The 26,666-nt window shown below is 34.4% G+C and overlaps 2 protein-coding genes across 2 annotated transcripts in view; one reads left to right on the forward strand and one right to left on the reverse strand.

Moving 5' to 3' along the window:
• Window positions 1–26,666, reverse strand: part of LOC128092112 (uncharacterized) — a 392,342-nt gene that overhangs the window by 81,180 nt on the left and 284,496 nt on the right. The gene's annotated exons all lie outside the window — the stretch shown is intronic.
• Window positions 1–26,666, forward strand: part of DIAPH3 (diaphanous related formin 3) — a 228,895-nt gene that overhangs the window by 48,584 nt on the left and 153,645 nt on the right. Inside the window, exons 14-18 of the mRNA XM_052705656.1 lie at window positions 126–244; window positions 372–436; window positions 895–999; window positions 3,103–3,435; window positions 4,311–4,425. Of these exons, the coding sequence (XP_052561616.1) occupies window positions 126–244; window positions 372–436; window positions 895–999; window positions 3,103–3,435; window positions 4,311–4,425 (737 nt within the window). The remainder of the gene's footprint in view (window positions 1–125; window positions 245–371; window positions 437–894; window positions 1,000–3,102; window positions 3,436–4,310; window positions 4,426–26,666) is intronic.

The following is a 26,666-nucleotide window of genomic DNA, read 5'->3' on the forward strand; positions in this document are numbered from 1 at the left end:
AAAGGTTTTGGGTTTTGCATTTGTCCTTCTGTGGAAATAAGTCAACCCAAATCTTTTGACATTACTGTATTCAGAAGGAGGATTTTACCTATATGTTACTAAATAAATTGTGCCCCTGTCTTCAGTCCACAGTATTTCAAATTAATTGAAGAGTGCGTGTCCCAGATAGTGTTACATCGCAGTGGAACAGACCCAGATTTCTCTTATCGAAAAAGACTAGATATAAATTTCAGCCACTTAGTAGGTAAGTCTCATGCTGGAAAATGTTTACAGTATTGTACTTTTTTTCAAAAAACACGGAGTGATGCATGTGATTAAGAATATTATTTTCCTTGCATATTTACAAGTGTGTATTTGCTTATTTTTTTCAGATGTTTGTGTAGATAAAGCAAGATTAGAAGAATGTGAAGAGCGGGCTTCTGAACTTTCCAGGAAGGTGCATAATAATTTGAAATTATGATCGTAAGATGGATATAGGAAATTGCATAACAGACTCATGAGTAATGCAATTGAAAGTGGCATAGCTTTTAACTTCAAGTTACTGCTATTACTTATGTTGAAGTGGGAATTTGAATATTTCTTGTGGTCTGGGAAGTAGAGAAGTGTTATAAAATAATTAACCTTAAATGAGTCTTTCTACTATTTACTGTAAGGTACAAGTCACCCCAAAATCAACTGAAAGATTCATATGAACAGCTATCTATTGAAAAAGATGAACAGAGTAATAATAAGAGTTGTCTTGTTCGTGTGAACAGATTCCATCTTACCATTCTTCACCATGTTTTACTTTTTTTTCTTAACTTAAGAAACACAGAAGTGAGAATCCTAGAAAGTATGTGGACATGACTATTCTTAAAATTGTTTTTTCTCTCTTGCTTTCTTTTATTTCCTTAGTTTGAGAAAGATTTTGTAGCTCATCAAGAGACCCAGGCCCTACTGCAAAAAAAAGAAGAAAGAATCAATGCACTTGAAGCAGAATTACAAGCTTTTAAATCTCAGGTATAGGACAGTTTAATAAATATAGAAAGTATTCTTTTTGGAATAGATTTCATTTGATTTTCTTGCAGATTCTGATAGAGTGATTGAGGATAATTCAAAGAATCCTGTTATTGATTTTCTGTTAGCTTACTTTATTTCTGTAGTGTGACATTACTGGCCTACGTGAGATCCCAGTTGATCCTTTTTGTGCCTGAGTTCTGTTAATTAAACTAGTTTCCTACATTTCATTTGGATTTTACTTTCAGTGTCATATATTTCCAAAGTAATTAACCACATAGGGTAATAAGTCCTATGCTTTTAGATTAGCATTCATCACTGTGATCTTTATCCCTCCACAGGAAATTATTCATTGTGCAGTTTGCTTTTCTGAAACCTTACCATGAATATCCAACAGTGAAAGAAAACCTGTGATTAGATAAGAAGATTTGCTGATAATTTTCAAATTTCAATCATATATAGTGCAGACTTTTTGAGTGATGCTTGAGTTAACTTTTAACTACTTCACTCTAAAATCTATATAAGGAAACTGTGTGGGCTAGTGACTTTCCTGTGTCATTTTTAGGAGTAAGGTTCAATATAAAAACGACTAAAGTAAGATAACATTGAGATGACATGCATGTAGAAAGATATTGAAATATATGCTTTCATCATAAAGCTTTTTATGGTTCTGAGCTTGCTTAATATTTTAGTGAGGAAAATTAGTTCATCTATTCTTTGGTTGAAAATATAATTTTGATTCAGGTCTCTGGTCAGAATTCACTTATAATATATATATTTTTTCACAGCATGCAGTCAGTGAGCATAATTTATGCTTATACTTACAGATTATCATACCATGAACTATCTCACTGTTAATGCTACTTGAAATGCTTCCTACATATCAAGTAATTGATTCATTCAATTTAGTACTATTACTCTTATGTCCATCCTAAGAGGAACCTTTGGTTTCCATATGGCATCTACCTGTTACAGCTGTCTTTCTCCTGGTCTTGTTCCTCATTTTCACTTTATTAGTATTTGGAGCTTTTTAGTATTCAGTTTGTTTCATCTTTAGAACTTATATTTCAGTGACTGTGTCAGTGTAAAGAATGCTTCTTTCAAGCATTTGAAAACAGTAAAACTGTCCTGCATTTATTTAATTATATCTATTGATTTTCAGCTATTTCTTTAAAAAAAAGTAGTTTGATCTTTCCTTATTGTGTTTCCCCTCTAAGTTTGAAAACTAAAATGAACAGTGCCAGTTGATAAGTTGAAAGAAGTTGATTAGCATTATGACCAGTAGATAGATAATATGTATTCTTTTGTTCTTTTTGTTGGTTACCTCTTTAACAGTGCTTAAAGGCCTAGGATAGAATTTCTTAACATAGCACAACAAAAGATTCTTTTTTTAAAAAAAATTGAAGTTCTAAAAGGAAAAGCCCGTCTTCATATAAATGTCCTCACTGCACTGAATATTAAGTAGGTGTTATCTTACAAATTGTTGTTGTAGTTGTAAACACTGCTTCAGTAAGTACTGTATAATATTGTGCTGTTGCTACTTCTGTCCACCTACAGTATGGTAATGTTTCCGACTTTTATCAAAAAGAGTGGCTTCCAGTTATATATATCTGCAAATGTAATGCAGCTGTATTTTTTGGAAGGAGTTTTTTTCTTTCTGCCTTCAATCCTGCAGAATGGAAATGCTCCCGAATTAGACAGTTTTCAACAGAATTTCTAACTTTGTCATATTCTGAAATCAAATTTTAGGAATAGTTCTCCGTAATCTGTCGGATAAGTAAGAATGCAAGAACTGTTTTTAAATTTGGGTTAAAGTAATAGTCTAGATGAAATTTCATCAAGGCACGTGTTATACACTCTGTAGGTCATGATCACTGAAATGTGATGAGGGGATACAGAATTTCAGTTTGTGATTTTTGGTATTGTCTGAGTGTCTGTTTCAAATATTGAGACTTCCAGTTACAAGATGAAATCTGTGTTGGGTTTATTATAATACATACTTGAGTGTCCTATGTACAGAAAATATCACGCCATCTTAATTTGTTGACTGTAAAAGTGATGGCATTTTGTTACTAAAAATATGAAACTGAATATTTTCCTTGTCAGTATGGCTCCTTGCCACCTGGATTTCTACCATCAACATCTGGAGATGCATCTGCCATTCCACTGGAAGCTGCAGAACCACATCAGATGCCTCCTCCTCCTCCACCACTGCCTTCTAATGGAGCAATCCCACCACCACCACCGCCTCCCCCTCCTCCTCCACTTTTGAGTGGCTTGGGATTCGCTGCAGGAATTGGTGCTCCTCCACCACCACCACCTCCACCAGGCCTGCCTGGGGTACAGAGGTCTCCACCTTCATGTGCTCTGCCATTTGGGCTGAAGCCTAAAAAAGAATTTAGACCGGAGGTTACCATGAAAAGGCTCAACTGGTCTAAGGTAGTATGATGAATGGCAAATACCTGCTCTAAAATCGTACATAGAGATTAAATAGATTGTTAGGAATAAGACATTATAGGTAAATCAGCTAAATTTATGTTAGGTATGCATACTTTTTGCCTTTATTTTTTTCTCTTTCCTGAAAATTGTGTTCCGTTCACACCTGAAGCTTCTGAGAAAATATCTGGAAAATATAATTCTGGGCTGAAGTAATAGAACCTTCATAGCAGCATGCTTTCTGGATCCTGCTGTGCCTTGTCTTTTAGTGGACTGTTTTCACTGTATCAATCACTGCACTGTACTTTTAGCTGTATAGTTTCCAGACAAGTATTTTGCCTCTGTCATTCTGTGGGAGAACCATTGCAAGTGTTTGTATTTGTCCTCAGTATAAGTGTACTTAGATAAATTTAACAGTTGCAAATATATATTCTGTATAGTTCTTTCCTCTCCTTTGTGGCAGGATCAAGTATGCCAGGACTATCAATATAGTGTATTTTAGAAAATAGTCAGAGCAAAACAAAACTTTCAGAGTTTTATGAGGCAATATAATATAACCAGCTGTTATTTAAAATAATACTATTTAAAATAACCAGCTGTGTTCAGAGACCAAAGTCTACCCAAGTTTCATAATCTAAATAAAATACCAAGTACAGTTTGCTATATGTAGACTTTGAGTAACAAATATGTTGTCAGTACTGCTTCATATTGTTTCTCCAAAAGCACTTGGATCGTAAACATTTTAACAACTATAAAATTAGGGGAAAACTTTGTGTTTTATGTAGCCCTTAAGTATTTCATCGGTTTTGGAATCTACAAAGGTTACTCTTTCCATAGTATAAAAACCATTAATTAAATTTTGTTTTTCTCTCTTAAAGATCAGGCCTCAGGAAATGACAGAGTCCTGTTTTTGGGTTAAGGCAGAAGAGGACAAGTATGAGAATGCTGACATGCTTTGCAAACTGGAACTTACATTTTGTTGTCAGAAGAGGGGTAAGTAATTGATACCTACAATTTTCAGCTTTTGGAGTTACCTTTTAGAAAATTGGGTCTTAAATAACTGTGTACACTGTTAAACATATACTGTTCTATACATCAATGTTATGTTTTTAAAGTGGAGTGTGTGATGAAAGAAATTTGAAGAACATGCAACTATTTTACTTTAAGGATGGCAAGGAAATTTGTGACTCTTAACATGTCAAAAACTGAGAAGTGTTTCCTGATAATATAGACATTTGAAAAATTCTTTATTAAGTTTTGTCAGAGTATCTTAATAAAATACGCTAATACAGTGTATGGGAACTGCTGAGTCACGGCCTGAACCTCTGATTGATCACCTGAGGCAAGCCATGAGTCAGCCAGAGGAGCACAGGTGAAGGCAATTCACCTGTGCTGCCGGAAGGGGTGGAGCCTGGCTCCACTCCTCCTAGACCTATTTAAGAGCTGGCTACCAGAGGGGAAGGATCTCTTCTGGAGATCACCTCTCTTGGTGTTTTGTGGTGAGCTCAGCCGAAGGGTAAGCTCTTCCACTTATTCTCTTTTTGTTATCGTTATCTACTTTGCCTAACTCTCTTGATTATATTGTGATTATAATATCTTGATATCTATTGATTATACAATTATATTGTGATCATAACATCTTGATATCTATTGGTTATACATACAGTGACACAAGAAGGTGATATGTTTACTCTCAGAGTGTATACATTAATTGATGCGTTTTGGTTGAAGGACAATAGTTTTTAAGTGAAGTTCTTCTCGCAAACCAATGGCAACCTTGATGTCTTTTGACATTTTGCTTAGTTTCTTTAACTTTCAAAGCCTGTAGAAGAGCAAACTCTGCAAGTATTTTTTGACTTTTCTGCTTTTCTGGAAATAAATTGTTTTACTAGCTATTGCAACATTATTTATCCAATACATAAATTACTTACTGTTACTTCTTGACACTTTTTTAATGCTCCTTGTCAGAGATTGTATCTCTAGTGTCAGAGATTGAGTACTTTGGGGTAGGTAAAGGAGCACAAATAATTAGTTTGTTTTCAAATTGAAAAGGCATTGTTTAATTTTTAGTTTCTTTCACATTTTTCATTGCAATATATTTATTTAATATAACATACAGCGTTATTTAGAAACCTCCAGGTTTTTATTTGTTTTGTTTGTTTTGCTGAGCTTTTGTCAGAGCAGGCTTTCGATGCTTAAGGTGATGTAGTATTTCTAATGAGTTGAGTTGCAATTTATTAATGATGATACTTAAGAATATTTAAAATGTTGTGCAAAGATAAAAAAAGAAAAAGGCAAGAAAGCCTCATAGATTCTTAGACTATTAGAATAAGTGTAAAGATAACTGTGGTGCTTTCATAATGTTAGGAAAATTCCCAGTTGAATCCCTTTGAATTAATAAGTTAGAAGGTTTAAAAACCATTGGAGGAAATACTGTTTCCCATGTAATTAAACAATAAAATTTAGGAGGCTGAATGATGTTCGGACCAAACGTTGAAGGCTCAGAGGAGGATTGTGAACCTCCATAGACAGCAAGAACATCAGAGTTAACAAGATTATATCCTTTAAAAGTTTAACTGAATAGACTGAATACATTGTTTTGGCAAAACCTAATAGAGATGAATTATTGGATCCAGCTGAAAAAATGAGTGAAATACATTGTTACACCAAATAGTGTAGTAAATGGTGGGTAAAAAGTCTTCAGGGATGAATGTACATTTTTTTTCTAGAGATTGTGTTCATTGCATTATTTAAAAAAAAAAAAAATCTTTTTTTTTCTTACTTTTTGAAATCTTTCACTTGAATAATGTATGTCCTCATTTTTTTTTTTTCCCAAAGGAAAAGGAGACTAAAGATTTTATTTAGAGCACTAGGTAGATATTGAAAGGGTGATGTACAACTAACTTTCAGCTTTGTTCAAATAACTGGTTCACAGAAGTTTGCATGAATACTTAAACTCTAAGTAAACAGCACTGGGTATCTCAGTATCTCTTACTAACAACATTAATCCTAGTTCAGAGAGTATTACAGTAACTACTTTTATTTTCTTGGATGTAGGAAGAAGGGATGCTTCTCTATAGCTCATACAAAACTTACATGACAACACTTGTCAAAAAAAATCGGAGACCTACATTTTTCTGCACCTCTAGTCTTAAAGAGGTTTATAATTGTGCTTTATAATGTAGCGTCATCAAATCATATTCACTTTGGAAACAGTCTGTGACTATTTCTAAAGCTTTGTCTCTGAAACCAAAAAGACAAGTAGAAAGTGATTCTATATCGAGTTGATGCCATGCAAAGAATGAGCTGGTTTCTGTTGAAGCAACTGCTTATGTGTTCTTTCCGTCGAAGTCAGTTGTGTAATAAGGGACCAGAATGTTCAGTGATGCTTTAAATGCTTTTTATTGTAATTATGTAAAATCAAATACTCAGATGTAGTCAGTTGAAGTACTCAGATGGTCAGTTACTACTTTTTACCAGCTGGTGTACCCAAAGTAAATATTTCATTCTTGATCCATGTATAAAATCCACTGAAAAATGTCTCTGTTTAAAAGGAATAGAGAATAATCATAGAATGGTTTGGATTGGAAGTTCCCATTCAGTTCCAACCCCCTGCCACCATGTAAGGCTGCCTACTCACCCACCCACGATAGAAAGCTGCCCAAGTGCCCCATCCAGCCTGGCCTTGGACACCTTCATGGATAGGGCATCCACAACAATAATACAGAAAAGATTTGAAGCCACAGCAGATATTTGTATCAAAGTTATAAATGATGTTGATTCTGAATGAAAGCAGTTGAAATAATTGAAGATGTAATGCAGTCATGAAAGAAACATTACTGTGAGTGTAAAAATGTAAAGGAAGGGTCTAGCTTCTAACTGTTGGAAAAATATTGAGTAATAACATGGAGCAAAGATTATATGTGGGGAAAAAATCACTTTTATTTGAGGATGTCAGGAGAGTCAAAGACATTCTCAAATAATGGAGTTTTGTAGTTTTGGAGGGATACAAATCCAACTCGTCCAACTATCTTTTTAAAGTAGGGTCAGTGTAATTAATGTTGCTTGAGGCTTTGTCCAGATGAGTTCTAGATAATCCTAAAGAGATAAAAAGTATGGCTATGATGCTAGGCAATGTTTTTTAGTGTTTATCATCACTATGGTGAATTTTTTTTTTCTGTAACATCTTGTTGCAGTATTTGTTGTTGAACCTTTTGTCTGTTGCTCCTTATTTATAGCACATATCTGAGAAGAATATGTTTACCTCTTATTGTAGCCTCTTGTTAGATAGTTGGAGAGAGTAGCAAGAATTCCATCTTTTCTACAAACTGTTACAGTTCTCAAGCCTTTTCTCTTCGTCGTGTTTCAGCCCTCTCATCGTCTTGGTGGCCTTCCACTGTACTCATTCCAATATATCTCTGTTTCTCTTGAAGTGGTGAGTGCAAAACTGAACAAGTGCTCCAGATACTTCTCCCTGGGAGAGAAGAAAGTAGAGTGAAATAATCACTTCTTGGACCTGCTGATTACAGTCTTAGTACCTTATTGAAGGAAATGTTTTCACTGTGTCGCTTGTTTGATAAGAATAATTCATAATAACTCAAAGCTATGGGTGGCATATTTTTTCCTCGTTTGTTTGTTATAAGAGTACAGTTATCATTTTTGTCACTTTCCAGAAATTAAGTCATTCTGTGAAAGCAACGTGTGTTACAAAAATTACATATTTAAGCAGGAACAATGAGAACTAGCAAAGCAGCAGTTGCTGATTCTATTCTTGTAGGCAAGCTATGAAAAACAAAGTGCAGTTTATTTATCAAAAAGCTCATTTTCTGAACTCAAAATTAATTTGCAGTCTTAAAGAAATAAGATTATATATATATATGAAAGAAGTAGGCAAGGACAAAATAGCAGGCCAACTCCTTTAATATGTAAAGTCATATAGATTTCCTGTTATACAGGGAATGTGGGAGGACGCAGAATCCACACAGGTCCAGAATCATAAAGTACTTATTAGCATGTGGATGAAATATTTTCACTATGAATGCTTGAGAAAATATTAAATTAATGACTGAAAAGCATGCATATGTTTGATATTTGCAAGAAAGCGTGCTTATTCTGATTTTATTCTGAGATGCCCCAAGAATATTAAAAGCTCCTGGAACCTTCAAATCATTAGTTTTCTATCAGCAGCTAAAAGAATAGAAGTAGGGAATGAAATTACTGCCCTAGAGACATCAGTGTGGAAGTATGGAATGGCCCCTGACCTCACTGGCTGTTTAAAAAAAAAAAAGTGAAGAAAAGAAAGGAAATTGACAATGGGGGGGGGGGGGGGAAAAAGCAACTGAGAAATTAAAGAAAGAAATCTGAAATTGAATGTGAATTCTTTGCATGTATCTTCTTTGACAATCTCATAATTCTTCTCTTTAAAAGGCAAAACGAAGCATATGGTATGATAGATAGTCTGAGATTTGAAAGAGAAACCATAAGAAATATCAAGTATATGAGATCTATCAGATTTATGCTCATGGTTGTGTATCAATAAAGAAGATCTGAAAAGTTTTTCTGGCAACACTGGTATCAAAGCAATCACTTAATATAATTCTTTGGAAGCATTAAACCAAATAGATGACTTAAATCTGACTGATACATGAAAAACTGAGCAGTGCAACAGGAGCAAACCTTATGTATACTTCTGAATTATCAAAAGCCTAAAATGTAAGATGAACAAACAAAAATTGGATCAAATGACAACACCTTTATACTGACTGCTCTGAAAGTAATGCCTCCTATTTTATTTTGTTGGTCCACCATGTCAGAGGCAGTTGCTGTTGGTATGGCTGTAGAGGTTAAACCTTCCCACCAACATTCCGTTACATTTTGTTGCTGTGCAAAAGGTGGCAGCAAGGATCAGTCTAACAAAATGGCATCTGACAAAAAAGCATCTGACATGGAAGTTAATATGAAGAAAAGCTGTGTGATTGAGTTCCTCAATGTAGAAAAAATTATACTCATTGATATTCATTGATACTTTGTTGGATGTGTATGGAGCCCAAACCATGGATCTTATCAAGCGTGGTGCATTTCAGAGACAGTGGGATCATCTTTGCTGGTGCAGATGTTGATGAGTGCATAGGATTATAGAATGGTTTGGATTGGAAGAGATTGTGAGAGTATGTTGCTGAGAAAAGCTGCAAATTTGGTGGCAGTGCAGTGGGAGATTCGACTACCTATGTATGGACTTGCATCAATTACTCATCAGGACATTACAAGAAAATGAGTGTTTCTGGTATTCTGTAACTAAAGCCAAACGAAGCTGTTCTCAGAGTGGTCTAGAATTGTACAAAGGAGGTAGGAGGAGAGAATGATCATAATTTTAGTGGATCAGGAAAGAACAATCTGAGTCAGTCCAACATACACATATTTAGCTTCAGGATGGAGAACTAAATGACATAGGAAGATGATCCAGCAAACAAGGTAGTCATGCCTACAAGAAGCTCAGAAACTGTTCTGAAAATGCTATTTTAGAGATTCAAGCAAACACTGTACTTTAATTCAGAAGAAGTCTAAATGACATTAAAAAATTAATGCATGTGACTCAGTTGTGAAGCTAAGGACACAATCACAAGGAATAGGATAACATTTAAAAGACTTAGCCAGATGGAAGGAATGAGAAAAGTCATTAAGTGTAGGAAAATAAATTTAAGCAGAATATTGTTTGTAATCTTCTTTAGAATTCTGATTTTTTTTTCATAGGATACTTCAGCCAATACTGAAAAGTCTAGTTAAGTATTTGAAAACAGGAAGTTAGCTAGGGAGCTGCCGAGACAATTTGGAGACAAGTTCAGAAGTTCAGCACGCTAAAAGAACATTAGTCAAACACAGGCACAGTATGTCCAAGAGAAACAGGAAAGAATAGAACATTCGTAGGCTGGTGTGTGTGGGAAAAGGAACATCATCTTTTGGGAAGTCAGGAGAATATTGGATTACAAGTAGTGATAAAGTTTGCATGGTGTCACATTGCACAGACAATAGTAGTGCACTACATGCATCACTGGTCAGTGGGGCGTTTTTTAAGTTTTTAATCTCCTTAATCTTAGGTATTAGAGCCTGTTGTTTACCTGGAGTAGCTTGAAGCTAACATGTTTAGGACTCAAATGCTAAAATAAGGTGTTATATGTAAGTGTACAGTTTGCTTGCTTGCAGAAAGTAGAGAAGTAATGAAATGGTAATAAGAAATGCACTTGGTTTGTGGGGCTGCTTTGACAATATGGACAATATAAAACAAAAGCTGGTGAAAGACTGTAAGTTGCTCTGAAAGTAATGCCTCCTATTTATTTCCACAGAGTCTACAACAGGTACATAGCAGTACATTTAATATCCTGAGAAAGCAGTGCCTAAGCTTCACACAGAATAAGTTTTCACAATAACTGAACTCAGAACCAGCTACATTTTGCTTAGTCTTCTTTCTGCTGTTTGAAGTGATTTGCTGAAGGCAAATATAAGGTTTTGATGGTATATGGAGCACACAAGAAAGCAGTCTCTAACAAGGACAACATTTTGAGAGTATCTAAGTACAAAATATCAATTTGTTCCATGTATGCAAAATGTAAGAAAGGTAGTAGTTTTACGATGAAAACAGTATTAATAGATTAATTTGACTTTTTCCAATAAGAGCAATTTTTTAAATTTTTATGTTAATGTGTTGAAAGGCCAAGTGAGGATTTGAAATTGTAGATGCAAAAACAGCTCCTAAATACTTCATTATTTTTTACAATATGGAGATAACTGCAGTTAATGGGAGATGGCAGGGAAAATTATAAATTTATTCTTCTTTCTTTTCTAGATATCAAAGGGGAACTGATCTGGTAAACTCTAGAGAGAAGGACTGAACGATCTTTGTACAGTTTTTTTTTATTGGCTGGGACAGATTTTCATGCTAAGCTTACTGGAGATGGCAGTGCCTGATCCCATCACACCAGAGCTCATGCCAGATTTAATTATTCAAAAATAAAGCACTTCTCTAGGAGTGCTATCTCTGTTGGCACTTGCCTTGAAAAGGTCAATATAGTTCTCTTTGATTTTATTTTTTTTTTTCTCCTTCCTATAATTCTGCCAGATTTTTCTGAAATATGACGATGAGCATACTGATTTAGCTTCCATTAATTATTGGAAATATCTCAACTGAATTTTGCACTATTTGGATGGTTCCAAGAGTATGCTGACTCCTTTAATATTGACATTTTCTTCTAACATGTATTTGGGTGACAATTTTCCCTCTACATAAATTCAAAAAGGTTCTTAGTCTTTGTGTTAGTAAATGACTGTGTAAGAAATTTTTTTGTAAGCTACTGTAATTTGTAGAGTTCTGAAGTGAATTCAGTTCTGGAGTTTTAGCACATATTGGTGAATGTGTTCTTCTTGGGCCAACATTATTTTTCAAGGTGTTCTTCTTACATCTCAGTGCTAAGTGTGTTTGCATGTATTATATAAGAAAAAACAACAAGGTCTACACTGCTCTGGTGTCACCTAAGTCTCAAACCATGACTCAAACCTTTTTAAACCATGGAAGAGAGCAAGAAGGTCAAATCAACAAATGAGATCTGTGCTGTATTTTATATTTTATAGCCTAATCAGCATAAGGTATGGATCCTGAGGTATTAGGTAGAGCCTGCTGTCCTCATGCTGGAGTTGCTTCCAACTGTTCTACTTGTAGAATCTCATTGTTACAAACCTCTAAGACTACCAACAACATTACCTAGTAACTTCTGCTGCTAATACAGTAGTGAATAAATTAGTTACCTTTTAATATAACTGTTATCACCCCCTACAGGGGTTGGAAGGGACTACGTAGAGGTAGAAGTAAAACCTGATGTGTTTAGGTTTGACCCCCTTGCAGTGTCAACTTTAAATATCCTTTAAACCAACATTATTTTTAAATAACGGTGAATGAATATACTCCTAAGATGGGTTGACCTGGCAGTAGAGATGATATCCAAGCCCAACTTTCATAAACTAGAAAAGCTTGTGGGTCAAGATGGAGATCACTTAACAATTGCTATTAAAGGCAAAGCACATTTGACTTGGCAAAAATCGATTTATTTTATTGCCAGTTAAAATAGAGTATGATGATGATTTCAAGTAGAGAATATTTTTTTAATTATGTGGGTAAGTAAAATCCCAGAGGAGATAGGTATTATTTGTACGTATCGTGAGAGGAAGAAAGCCTGCTTACTATCATAAGTTCATGAAACGAATGAAAAGAAATGTTTAGATGTTTTACTAAGGGATGTGGTTTAGTGGGACAATATTGTTGGTAGGTGGACAGTTGGGCTAGATGATCTTGGAGGTCTTTTCCAACCTTGGTAATTTTGTGATTCTGTAATATTTATTCACTCAGTAGTTTTGATAAATTTCTAATCTAATGTCACAAGCATTTATGTCTGACTAAAGATAACACTATATTTGAGTGCAATAACATCTTCATTACAGCAGTACTTTATTCTAGTCTTTTCTTCACTGTGAGTTCAGTAAATTTAAATGCAAGAAAGAACTGTTTGATAAACCTTGCATAGCAAGCCTGCAGAGTCACTGCCACTGAAAATTACTAACATATAAGTTTACATGAGCATTGTTTTTCCTCCTTTAAAAAACATTTAGTTTTTCTGTAAATGGCCTAAGTCTTGTAATTTTACTTCAAAAGCAATACAGTTTATGAAAACAAAGAAGATTTGTTAATGAGCAGTGACTTTTGATTAGGCAGCTGTATTGAAAACTATTGGAAAGACTCTACTGTACCACATAGAAAATGGCAGTATATTTGTTGCAACCTTTTATTCTATTTGCATTTGATTTGATAACGCTGAAACGAAATTTTAATTTATATGTAAAAAGTGACTACAGTCCTTTTTTCCCCACTTAGATTACATACTCCTGCATTACATTCTCCTATGAAGAAAGGTTGAGGGAACTGGGATTGTTTAGCTTGGAGAAGGCTCCAGGGAGACCTCATTGTGACCTTCCAGTACTTGGAGGGAGCATATAAACAGGTGGGAGAATGGCTGTTTATGAGGGTGGATAGTGATAGGACAAGGGGGAATTGTTTTAAACTGAGACGAGGGAGGTTTAAGTTAGATATTAGGAGGAAGTTTTTCACACAGGGGTTGGTGATGCTCTGAAACAGGTTGGCCAAGGAGGTTGTGGATGCTCCATCCCTGGAGGCATTCAAGGCCAGGCTGGATGTGGCCCTGCACAGCCTGGTCTAGTGGTTGATGAACCAAGCATCTTGATAAAGGATGTCCATATTCTAAATGTCTTGTAGATATTTATTTCAGTTAAGCTCTCTCCATTCTTTCATAGCTTTCAGATCTTAGCTGAAATGGTTGTATTCAGGATAAAATGATGTTTTTAAAAATATTCACTTTTACAGAGGATAGAACCTAGTTCAGCATCCTGAAAACTGTCCTAATAAGATGGGTCATTTTCATGCCTTTTTTTTTTTTAATTAAATTAAGCTTCCCAGATACTTTGCTGTAATACAATGATTTATTAATCTGGCTTGTCACACAGAAGTCTGTGAAAAGAAAACACTTGAGATTACTTGACCCACTAAACTACTTAGGTGAAAGATTCAGTTATATGTCTGTCATAAGAGAAATGGGGTACCAGTGACAATGGTCTGTGTCCTGCCTCTTGCAAATTAGTGTAAGTATTGGATGTTGAGAAAACAAAGATTTCTTTTCATTCTTTTGTTAATGAAGTTCTTGTACCAATGCCCCCAAGCCAGTCTTTTTCCTGAATGAACATAAGAAAAGCAATAACAATTACTGGTGTAACAGGTAAATATAGCAAAACAATAGTTGTGTTATTAGATACATTCTTCTGGATCAGTTTGCTGCTTCTATCTTCATTTCAATTAAGAAAAGCAAACAATATACTCTTCTGTAGTTATTAACAACTTTGTATTTCTGTTTTATGGCTTCACTTCCCCACTTCTCTCATTTTTACAACTTAGTGTGGCACTGCTTTTCTTTTTAAATATTAGCTGACAAGATAGCACTTCTGTACCAACCTTACTTTCCTCCAACGACACCTCAGTAATGAAATTTAGAAACCTTATCTGCTCTATTACTCAGCTTAGCAGTTATAAAGACAAAATGTTTCCTTCTGTACACTCTGACTTGTCCTTTAAAATAGAAATGGCTGTTCCTAAAATTGTGAGTGTGTAAGTATAACTGACAAGGGTAACAAGTTAAGGTGACTGCCTGCCTTTGTGGTTCCTTGATCATGCAGAGTAATGCTTTGTGTGGTTTAAAATCTGGTTGCAATATATTTGATAGATATGCAGCAGGATTCTGTTTTTTGTAACTGGCATTTCAACATATTTCAAAGTATTTGGTCATTTATCTGAAACACTGGAAAGTTGGAGAAGTGTCCATATGTTCAGCAAGGTTACTTCAATGAAAGCTGCTATGAAAGCTGATAAAATGACAGGTAGATGTAACTGGGATGCATGAAGAGAAACTGGGATTCGAGACTCGGTTGCACATGGCAAGATAATTCTTGGCAAGTAGAATTCAACAGAGCTGTAACGCTGCTGTGAAAAGAAAGAAACCCTGAAGTATAAAACTAAAATCAAATGGTTTTATGTAATCCGAACTGCAAGACACCTGAGGGAGAAAGTTTACTATCAGTATTAATCTACTAGTGTGGACTAGATTGTTCTTTTAAGACTCTGTAAAAGAGAACTGGCAGTGATGAATGAAAGACTGGACTTGGTCATACCTGAAAAGTGGGAAAGCAGAATACATTCACTGCTATCAGTTGAGTCTCAGAATCCATGTACTGTTCTGGTTTTGGTCTGAGACAGTGTTGATAGCACACCAGTGTTTTGGCTGCCATTATCATGGCATGGTAGCTAAGCCACAGGGTGGATCCAGGCCTCATGCAGAAGGCTACAAAGCTGTGGGGTTAGGGTTAGGATTAATGCATTTACAGGTGTTAATATGATGGATACTAAAAGGGCTAAAAATGATGTTAAGTGAACTTACTTTTACTCTCTTGTAGCATATTATAGAAGAAATAATAGTTTTGTTTGGAAGGGACCTTAAAGACCATCTAGTTCCAGATTCCCTGACATGGTTAGGGAAGCCTTCCTCTAGACGAGGTTGCTCAAAGCCCTATCCAGACTGGCTTTGAAACCTGACAGAAATGGGGCATCCACAACTTTTCTGGGGAATCTTCCTAATATCAAATCTAAATTTACACTTTTTTAGCTTGGAACTGTTACTCCTTGTCCCATCACTTAACTTCCTGGTAGAGAATCCTGCCATATCTCTCCCATAAGTGACATTTAAGTGCTGGAAGGCTGCTAAAAGGTTTCCTTGGACCTTTCTTTTACCCAGGCTGAACCTCAGCTCTCTCAGCCTGTTTTTCCATAAGAGGTGCATAAAACTTCTGTTCATCTTTGTGACCCTTCCTATACCCACTCCAGCTGATCCATGTCCTTTTTATTTTGGGAGCCCCACGGCTGAATGCGTTACTTCAGGTAGGGTCTGATGACAGTAGAGTAGAGGAGGCTAATGCAAAGATATATGCCCATGTAATAAAGAAATACAAGGGCTGCTTTAAAAGTAGTGCCTCCTATTTTATTATGCTGGCCCTCAATGTCAGAGGCAGAATTCCTCCATGAGGAATAAATTGCACCTATCAGTATTCATCTGCACTTACTGAACATATATGGAGGCAGTGGATGTGAGCACAGTGAGGTTGTGAGTGGTGCATTTCAGCAGTGACAATGATTGATAGTAGGCCACGTTCACTGGTGCGTTTTCTTATAAGAGCAGCATGCAGGGTCTTGTTCATAAATGGCAACACATAGCTATGTGTGGTGACTATGTTGAAAAGCAGTGTTTTGTATCTGAGAATCTGAGAATTTGCTACATCAAATAGTGTTATTGTGCTTCTTGTATCTGTTGTAGTTTCCATGGAAACAAACAGGAGGCATTACTTTTGGAATAATTGATGTACTGTTACTTCTATTGCATAGTAAAAAATATTTTTCTGTGTAAATGTAACTGAACTTATGTACTAGACTGACTACTCAAAATCTATTAATATAGAAGCTACATTATTATCAGTCTCAAAAAACTGAAGAGCAAGAGTTCCATAAGCTTTAATGTTAAGTGTTTTGTTGCATAAGTTACTGAAGGAATGAGAAGTTTTCTGGGTATAGTTTTAAATGAATTTACTAATTGGGAAGTTTTAATATTTAACCTAAAACTGTATTCATGATATTTGTCTGATGTGCTAGTTTTGGTAGGTATGCTGCATTTTTCCATTACTTGTTTTCTCATGCGGCATTATGTTTTTTTTTTTTCTTTTTCAACGTAAGAGATTAGAATTTGTGGTCAAGTTGCACTCAGTTTTATAGTATAAAGTGATATTTATGTGTTGATTCTCTTTATCCAGTTATGATTGGATGATCACCTCATTCCTTGATATACCACAAGAGTGTATCACAGTACAGTAAATGATCTATATTACTATCGTTCTGATTTGGTGAAAGATAAGCTAAAGCTCTTAACAAATGCAAACTTTGGAAATACATCTGTTGTACTTCTGTAATATTGCTCATGAAATGTAATTTTGTATTTAGAAGATAAATACAGCCATATTTTCAACTAGAAGACAGCAATATTTTTTTTGTGAAAGCGAGGTCAGTATTTCCTGTAAGATTCTGTATTCAGTGAAATTGGTGAGCTCTAACTTGCAACCCAAGATACACGTTTTAAGGTACAAATTGTTAAATACTTTTCTAAGATCAGCTCACCATCATGTTCTTGAAAAAGTGTGCTGTGTATTTTGATATGCTTTCCAGTTCTCGGGAAAAGGTTGATTTACACACATTTAGTATGTATGCACACAGATTTCATTTCAGATTTTAGAATTTACTTCAGATTTCATTGTTGGGAGCTACTTTTCTTATTATGTGCTAGTGTATGTTTCTTGACACTGAGTATGATTAAAATTACTTTGTTTTGTGGATTTTATGGTGCTTTAACTGTTTTAAATAAGCATAAGAAAATTGATTTTTATTTTGAATGGCTATAGTTTGGTAGTATTTCCTTATTTTACATATGATATTTTTAGTAGGATTTGTTATTTACTTTCGGCTTTCCCAGAAACCCTGCTTGTAGCCCCATCTTTTGCTCATATCTGTGATGTTATCAGTAATTGTAAAAAATCTGCTCTAAAATATGAAGCAAGAGTGAAGCAAGCAATGATCTAGAGTACAGTGCAAATGCAGTTGTGAAAAGCAGTTATGTTTCTTGAAAGCTTTTTTACCACGTTGGTTTGTGTATCTGGATACAAGTGGGAAAAAAGGTAGAAAAATCTCAAGTTGTTTAGATTACAAAACAACAATGTATATTTCTGGAAAAAGACAGAATGAAGCAAGAACTATCTGCAGGAAATCAATCTGTAAATGTATGGCAACAATCCTAGGCTGAGCTTCCTTTGAAATAGATGCGTTTTGTTTCAGTATCTCATTCTGGTACTGGAGAATATCAGAGATATCTAGCAGCTTTCACTGCTTTTAGTATATAACCAATTTGTGATGCTGATTTCACTGGAGAAGAAAGCATTAGATTAAGGACAGAAACAGCACCAAGAACACCAAATGTTTCTTCTCTTTTTTTTTTTTTTTTTTTAAATAATGTAAAGAACAGACTTTGTCATTTTCTTTAATTATCATAGAATGGTCTGGTTTGAAAAGGACCACAGTGATCATCTGGTTTCAACTTCATGCTATGTGCAGGGTTGGCAAGTGCTAAATCAGGCTGCCCAGAATCATCCTAATACTCTTACTCCCTAACTGTTGGTTCAATATTTGTATACAGTGATAAATATATTAAAATCAATCAGTCAGGAGATTTCATGACCGTTAGGGATTATCATTGAAAAATACTTTTCTTCAGTATGCACTGAATCTTTTAACAGAGAGTAGCATTAGCTGTGATTTGCAGAGCATTGCTACAAGTGCTTACATGAGTGTCACTCTGTCTCAAAGAAAATAATTTGATACCTGAATAACGTGGTATCTACAGGCGTGTGATGTGATTTCCTCATATGGTAGACACCTTCATGAATACATTAAGAAGTAAAAATAATATATACAGGGATTTTAGCTGTTGCATTTTGCATTTTATTGATCTTAATACAAATTAAAATTGTGGCTACAGTTACTAGATGGCGCTTGCTTCCCTTTTTCGCTCTGTTCATTTTCTTCTCTTTCAAGACTTTCTTCAAGAGATGCACAACTTTAATAGTCATTTTGTAATTTCATAATATTAAATAAATGGTCAGTGACTCATTTTGTATGCTTTTCTCAGTTCTTTTCATTAATGTTGTGTTTTTTCTTCCTATATTAGGCCTCTCCAAAATCAATAGTTAAAATGGGCAGTCTTCTGAACAGCCTTGAATAATTGGCTTATTACAGGGTATTTTAACGCATATAATCTAAATGAAGGTATGCTCCATTTACCTTTACTTGCAATCTTCTTGTGGCTTGAGTCTGAGAGTTTAATATGATGAGTACACAGATTCTGAAAGTATAACTCATGTACTTAGGCAGTATATCCTGTAATAGTGTAATCTTTCGTTTGACATACAGTGCATTGAAACTTCTAAAACCTAATTAAGTAATTCCTAATGTCCTATTTCAACCGCTGATAATGGACTGTGCAACCTTTAAATGTAGCTGGATTGATCTTACAATTTGATGCAAGCTGTGTTGCATTAACTTCCTGAACTGGAATATGTTTGCAAACCCAGTTGTTTTCAGTTTGAGTACAGGTTAATCAGATCTTCTCACCTATGAAAGCTTCATAGCAATGCCTATCTTTTCTGATATTTTAACATTCACCAACTCCAAGAAAAATAAAGCCAAACAAACACAAAATGCCAACTGTCTTTCTCTTACCTTATAGGATATTTCTTTTCTGTTGCTTATTAGTCTTCTAACAGTATTTTATGACATACGTTAGATAAGTTGGGATTATTTAGAAGCAAAAACTGATATTTTTTTTTTTTCTAGTAAAAACTGATTTTTATTTCTTACATTCAAAGTTTAAACCAATTTAAAAATTGTATGAATTTGCATGTAACTTTGAAAACATTTGTTGTTTAAGATTGTTTGACCATCCTTTTCGGTACATCGCGAGTAGTGGGGAGGTCAAGATAAGAAATCAGATTTGTGTGGCAGAATTGCATTCCTGTCTTTTGCTACTAAGGTGCCACATACTTTTCAAGTCTTTGAAGCTGTTTTGCTTATGCAAAACAGATGACTTAAATCTGAGCGATTCTATAAAACCATGAGTTAAGAGTCTATTAATAGTGATTATGTTAGATGTGGAAGCTCTGATGTGTGCTTGAGGTGTAAAACATCAAATCTGGAATTCAGTCTGTGCCTTAGATTACTGGCTTGTTCTCAGTTTTGAAGAACAGTATACTCTTAACATTTTTTGTTAAATGCTGTAATACAGTTTTACTAAAAATAAAGTAATACTGCCAGGCTTTTCACACAAAGACTACCTAAATAGTCATTGCAGTGATAATTATTGCTTTAAGCTAGTAAATAATTTTGAACTGATAACTAGTGATCAAGTATACATAAATGGTACTATATAAATAAGTATTGGAACAGAAAATGGTTTCATACTGGTTACCAAAAAAAAACCCAAAAACACGCCACCCCCCAAAAAAAAAACAAGCAAGAAACCAAGTAAAGGTCTACATTTTGACTTTTTACTTGTTCCTTTTGTATTGCTCCTTGCTATCATCTTCATATGTAAATATTTGTAGGAATTGCTTTAATTTTTGCTGCTGCATCCTATTTTTATGTCAGCATGCTGTAGCTTTTGATCTGGATTAATTTCAGATGTCAGGGTTTCTTTTCAGTATAGAAAAAAAAATAATTCTATTTAAAAAAATGTGAATGAGTGACTTCATCAGCTTAAGGGATATCTCAGAAACGAACTGTTAACGTTCAGACTGAATCTGCAAGCAATTGTTAGAAAGTAACTTTTGATATGCAGTGTGTGAGTGAAAGTCCAGTGTTCTCTATGGTTAATGCATTCCCACTGCAATACATGCAGAGCTACTTGAGGAGTTACAATAATGCTGATCTGTAGAGGATGGATGGTTCTTTATTCTTGTTAAGGACAATGTACAGAATGTGAACTATGTTGTTTTATTCACCTGTTAATGTTAAGTCTGTTGGTAATATGCCTGGCCTTATATATTAAATATGGCAATTTTATCCGCTTGGAATTTGTGTGACCTTGATTGGCAGTGGCTTAGTCCAGAGCTGTACAATGTATTTATCCTACAGGTACTCCTCCTCTGGAAGTTTGAAGTTCATTAAAATTTGTTTGTAACACTGAAATAGTGATTAATTTGTTATTCGTTGTTTGTTTGGCATTTTGAAGGAGACATTAAGGCTGCCTTCAGCTAGCAAATGCTCTGTTTTTGTCAGCTTTGTCAGTGAATATTTTGACAGTTTTATGAAGTGTAATGTTCTCTTGTGCAGTTGTGAGCTCACCTATAGTGTGATTGTTGCTTATATATTAAGCTTCATATGCCAGATCAAGTTTCCTCATTGAGATTTTTGTTAGAAGACTGTACATCCAAATTTGGGTTTCAGGGAGAAAATATATTCCCTTCTTTCTTGGACGTTCAAGACTAAGTCTATAAGCTGCTTATGAGACAATAGCAAGACACCTAGCTTGTTCCCACTGCACAGTCTGCTTTCTCCAGTCCATGTGGAATCTGTCATGATGCAGTAATTTAAGTAAGGTGGAATACTGCTTTCTTTTAGGAAAGTAGATACATGAAATACCTACTGATATCTGTTTATATAGATACATTTTTTTGTATCTATACATTTTTCTCTAACTGCTAATTTGAGTAAGTACTAGAAAAAAAGGAAATTCCTGAAGCTGAGTGTATGCTTCATGAAACCACCTTCTGTGTGCTAGAGTACTTGTAAGTACTCTCAGTACTTTATATGTTACTAAACTTAAAGTATTAACTAGTACTGTTCATCTGTTTTCTAAATTTTATCTTAAATCACAATCTTTTACTATTAAATCATTACATATATTTGTAAGAATGGATAGCCTAAAATCTAACTATTGCTGTTTGATGTAAAACCAGTATGTAAATATGAATATCTGTCATTTAAGCCTAGAATGGTTAATTTTATTAAATTTAATATTTTTTAAAATCTGCTCAATCATTTAATGTCTTAGATCATTTAACTTAAATCTCAGAACAACATAGTGAAATACTTTGTCACTTTAGGCTATAAGGATAAAACACTAATAGTTATGTCATATCAGTATAGTATATTTCAAATGTTGTGTAAGCAACTCAAGTGTAAGACTGTGTAAGTAGTCAACAAAATTACTTACCTAACAAAACCTAACAAAGACCTAGAATTTTGCTTGGCACTGTCATTTTCTCATAGAAACAGTCATGGTCAGATAAATATCTGTGGCTCTGCACCATACAGTAATTTTTCAATAAATGCTTCAGTCTTTATATTGTTATTATTTAATTTCACATACATTATTTTTAATCACTTCAGTGTCTCATGTTGCATATTTGAATCACATCTTTTTGTTCTGTATTCAAATAATTTTTCAAAAGTATTTATGCATGCTGTTTTGAGTTTCTGCTTCTTCCTGTGTTCACCATAGCAACCAGAGGTTAGTACATTTCTTGGATCTTTTTTCAGCATGTATTATCTATTATATCAATTTAACTTTTTTATATTTAGAAAATGATTCCAAACATTATTGATATCTTAATCTTATTGGAAACTGATCTTAATATCATATTGAATAACTTACGAAGTCATGCTTCTCTGTAAAAATTGGAAACTGTCTTTTAGTATATAAATGTTAGAGCCATAATTTTAGAGACTACAAAGCTAAGTACCTTCCTTCCACTGTGTTGCAGTTTGGAACTATGATTTCAAATCTCTCTCATATGTTTGCTTAAAAATATACTTAGTATGTTTTGGGTATCTATGGTAGCTTTAGATACAGATATATATATTTTAAGTATCTGAAACAGTTAACTTTTTCTTTTATAAAGTATTTTATAATTACATTCTATGAAAATAATAGCTTTATACTTTCTAACAAAGCAGTGTAATTTTAAACCAAAGAATCAGTTCTGAGAAGAGGCTTTTGTTATGTTAATTATCAGAACAAAAATATAATGTACTAAATTATGGATTTCTTTAACACATATAAGTGGATTTTTTGTACAAATCCTTCATATAAAATACAGATTAAATGACTGTCTTTCCATATAAATTTTTGTGGTTTTGTTACATAGCAACTTTGAATATCCATTAATAAAAGCATGCATTATGTCTGTGAGTACCATGTTGAGAGCTGTCTGTTAATTTAAAATTAGGTGGCCAAAGAAAATGCTATTTTAAGCATTGAAGAGCAGTATTACTGCTTCTTATTTGTTGCTTATTTATTTGCACGTGTATTCAGGAAGTAGATCCAAGAAGGCAACTGTGAATAATTTTTATGCTGAAATATCTTTAGTAAGTAGAATAAGTCATGTGAAGTCTTAGTATATTCTAGATCTCATTTAAATTGAAAAAGGGAATTGTTAGGAAGGCAGATTCTAGATATAAGGTGCACATCCTAGCCACTCACCAGTGAATGAATGATGTTGCTAATGAGAAGGAACAACAGCAGTAACAAAGCCCAACTTTATAGCGTTTGAATATTTTCGTGGCTTTCTACCTCAATCCTTTATTTTTTGTATGTGTAAAAAAAAAAAAAAAAAAGTGTCTTTTTGGTGCTTGGTTTGAGATGGTGCTGAACATAGTCAATTCTGGAAACTGCAGTGACTGAAACTCTACATTATTTGTAGAAGTGACATTTGAGACATAAGTCTATATTTTTATTTTTTTTTTTTTACTTGTACCTAGCAGCTATTTCAAATGCTTGAAGCTTTGTGGGAACAAATACAGTTAAAAAGGACTGGGAAGCTTTAGGAGTGTAATTTTACATTTCTTCAATGTCTGATACAGTACAGCCCTAGCTATCACCCTCTATGTTTGAGTGAACTTTTCCATATTAGTCATAAAAAAAACTGAAGCCTCTACTTTGAAGTGGGAAACTGCTGTGTAACCTCTCTTCTTGTTATATGGCAGCATAAGCACAGCTGCATTTCTTGTTCAAGTTGGCTGGGCAAAATGTGGTTTGGATCCAACTGCTGAATGAGTTTGGAAAGGCAACCACTTCCTATTTCATTTCTGAGAAATGAAGACTTAATGCATTAGGTGCATGGAAGAGATCACTATGTGATTTGGAATTGCCTTCCTGAATTGATTGAGCATCAATCAAAGCAGTTCTATTAAAGCCCATATTCCAATTACGAAATAAGACACAGTAAATGTTTTCCTCAAATGCAGTGTCTCATTACCTGTTCTTAGCCTGAGTTTAACATTAAGAAGCCAAGTGCTCTGAAGATTGTTATCATAAAGAAAATGAAAAAGAAATCTTTTTCAGGGCTTCTAGGTCTGAACTACAAACATCTCCATCCAGTCTGAATCACTGAACTCTACTGTGGGTAGAGTTTCAGCCACTTTCTTTCCTCCAGCGAGAAAATTTTTATTTCATACATGTAGAAAGATACATCCATCAAGAATGTGCACTTTTTTTTTAAGCTGTACTTTTTGTGTGCTTTCTTTCTGAAGTTTCCTTACCAAAGTTTTTCAAGGTGAAATCACTGTGGGTGCTTATCTTTGCATCACTGGGCATACTTCAAGTCCAATGCAGCCTTCCCATAGAAAACAGTTAGAACAGGTAGAGAGCTACATGTGATAGCATTCACCTTCCATTTTCTGTAAAAAGGTTGGCAGTGACCTGTTACAATCCTAGTTGCTAGACTACGGATGGGAAACATAAGAACCTCTTTGGGATTGCTGAGGTGTTCAGCTGTGCTTCCCAATATGTTACAGCATGCTAGAGACTTTTCTCAGTTGCTACTGTTCATGGAAGGACACTTCTTCCTTGTGTAACCCTTCTGTGATACCAGCTTGCACCTTACACACCTTCTGTGAGTACACAATCTGTTATCCCTTGGGTACACTGCAGGTCATGCTCAGGACTTGTACCTTAGCCAGTAATTAAGACTATCTGAATGCATTTGACTTTACTCTGCTGTTCCCATTTACCATGAAGCTGTAAAGAAGTGTTTAAAAGTAAAACTTGAATACAACTATTGATTAAAAATGCTCAACTAGGCTGTAAAAACTTTATAAAATATGTAGATGAAAAAAAAACAGTGAAACAAGAAAAACACCACCACCAACTAAAATGAAGAATTGTAAGTAGCTCTTTATTCTTGCCTTGTACTGGGCAATCCAGCATGAGTGTTTCAAGTTCTGGAGAGGGCCCAGAGAGCTTCATTTACCAATTAATCAGGCAGTGTTATAAGGCAAATGGGTGGGATTTAGGATGAATAAGCATTGGTTGACATGGAGAAATATTTATGATAATAACATGGTTGTTGATTGCAGCAAGCGCGTTTATGTTTTTACCAGTTACTCTTGCTGGTATCTCTAAGCATCATACTGTTTTTGAAAGAGGTGTTTATTCTGTTAAACTCCAGGGCACTATTCCAGGTAAATGAAATGCAGTGTATAAGTATGAAGAGTAATGATAACATATGATTAGAACTTCTGATTGCCCATAGTATGAATATAATCATTTATTCAAGAGGAGAGTTAGTAACTGGAATTTGTTGAGATTTGTTATTTGTCTGCATGTATATAATCTTTCCTATTTCAAATTGTGTGAGGATAAGAGAAAGTTAAGATCATGCACCATATATATTTATGGCAAAATGCCCAGCTTTGGGGAGAGATGTGTAGACTTATCATGATGACTTATGATGTGCCTTGAGAAATGGCAGTGGCAAAAATACTATGGTGTATTTGTGCACTCATGCTAGAAATTCTAACTGTGCATGTCCATCTGGATAACAGATCTCAAAGAATTTCAGTTACTGACAAATAACTTTTCTTTTTCAAAGTAATATTGGCATCACTGTATTGTGCTTTCTTTTTTTCTTTTCTTTTTTTTTTTCTCCTCTGTGCTGCCACTGGGAGATGGATTCTGCAGAAAGCAATTCAGTGATAAACAACTTATTTTAAACCATACCTGAACTCTTTCCTGTTTCCTGAAGGACACTGTTTGATTTGGAATACTAGGCAATGTGTTCTTTCTTTGTTTTAAACAGTACTTCTTCAAGCCTTTTTGTGCTTTTTTTTTCTTTTTTTCCTCTCTCTTTTTTTTTTTTTTTTTTTTTTTAATGAAGAGTTCCTTTCTTCTTAGATAATTACCTCACCTTTACCTTACCTTCTTTATAAATGCATTTCACAAGCTGTTGTTGCAACCCCATGCATTAGCTTCTACTGAAGGGAAGAGTTTGGGCAGGATATAGTTTTCTAATGGACCTTGTACTGTTTTTTTTTTCCTTATTTCTTTCCTTTATTTTTTTTTTTTCCCTCCTCATCTGAAAGTAGACATGCTATAGGAAATCTGCCTTCTACTATCTGTTTTCTCACTGGACTTCTTTTTATTTATTTATTTATTGTAGCAAGAAATATAAGCTAGTAATTTCTGGAGATATCTATCACAATAATAAGCAAGCATGCATTTTATTATGAGGGTAGCCTTATAGCTGTAACTTCAAAGATGTAGTTTTTCTCTAGAAATGGACATTTTTCTCTTGCTGAAATGATGCACTTATATTTTAGCAAGTTCCTAGAAAAACACAGAGTAAATTGCCTTCTGACATTTAAGAAGTTGGCTTTTGGGGTAGGAACAGCAAGAGATAAGGCAATACTAAAGTGATTCCTGTGAAAGAGACAAGGAATATTATAAGCACAGGAACCTTCATTAACAGAGATAGACATCTACAAGTTTTTTATGTCTTACAGTTATATTTAAACAATTTTACTTGTTTTTAACTATCAGTAAATTTTACTTATATATATGCAGATTTCATTTATGTCATCGATGAAAAGAAAATATTAGAAGAACTAAAAACACTCCAGAGAACTATGCAACTGCATCTTTAGTTGCTTTCCTTTGTCATTTTTCAGAATTAAGTATTTGATTATCTGAATACTTATATAT

Source organism: Tympanuchus pallidicinctus, unplaced genomic scaffold (assembly GCF_026119805.1).
Source record: "Tympanuchus pallidicinctus isolate F22 unplaced genomic scaffold, pur_lepc_1.0 scaffold6, whole genome shotgun sequence".
In the NCBI taxonomy this organism is placed as follows: domain Eukaryota; kingdom Metazoa; phylum Chordata; class Aves; order Galliformes; family Phasianidae; genus Tympanuchus; species Tympanuchus pallidicinctus.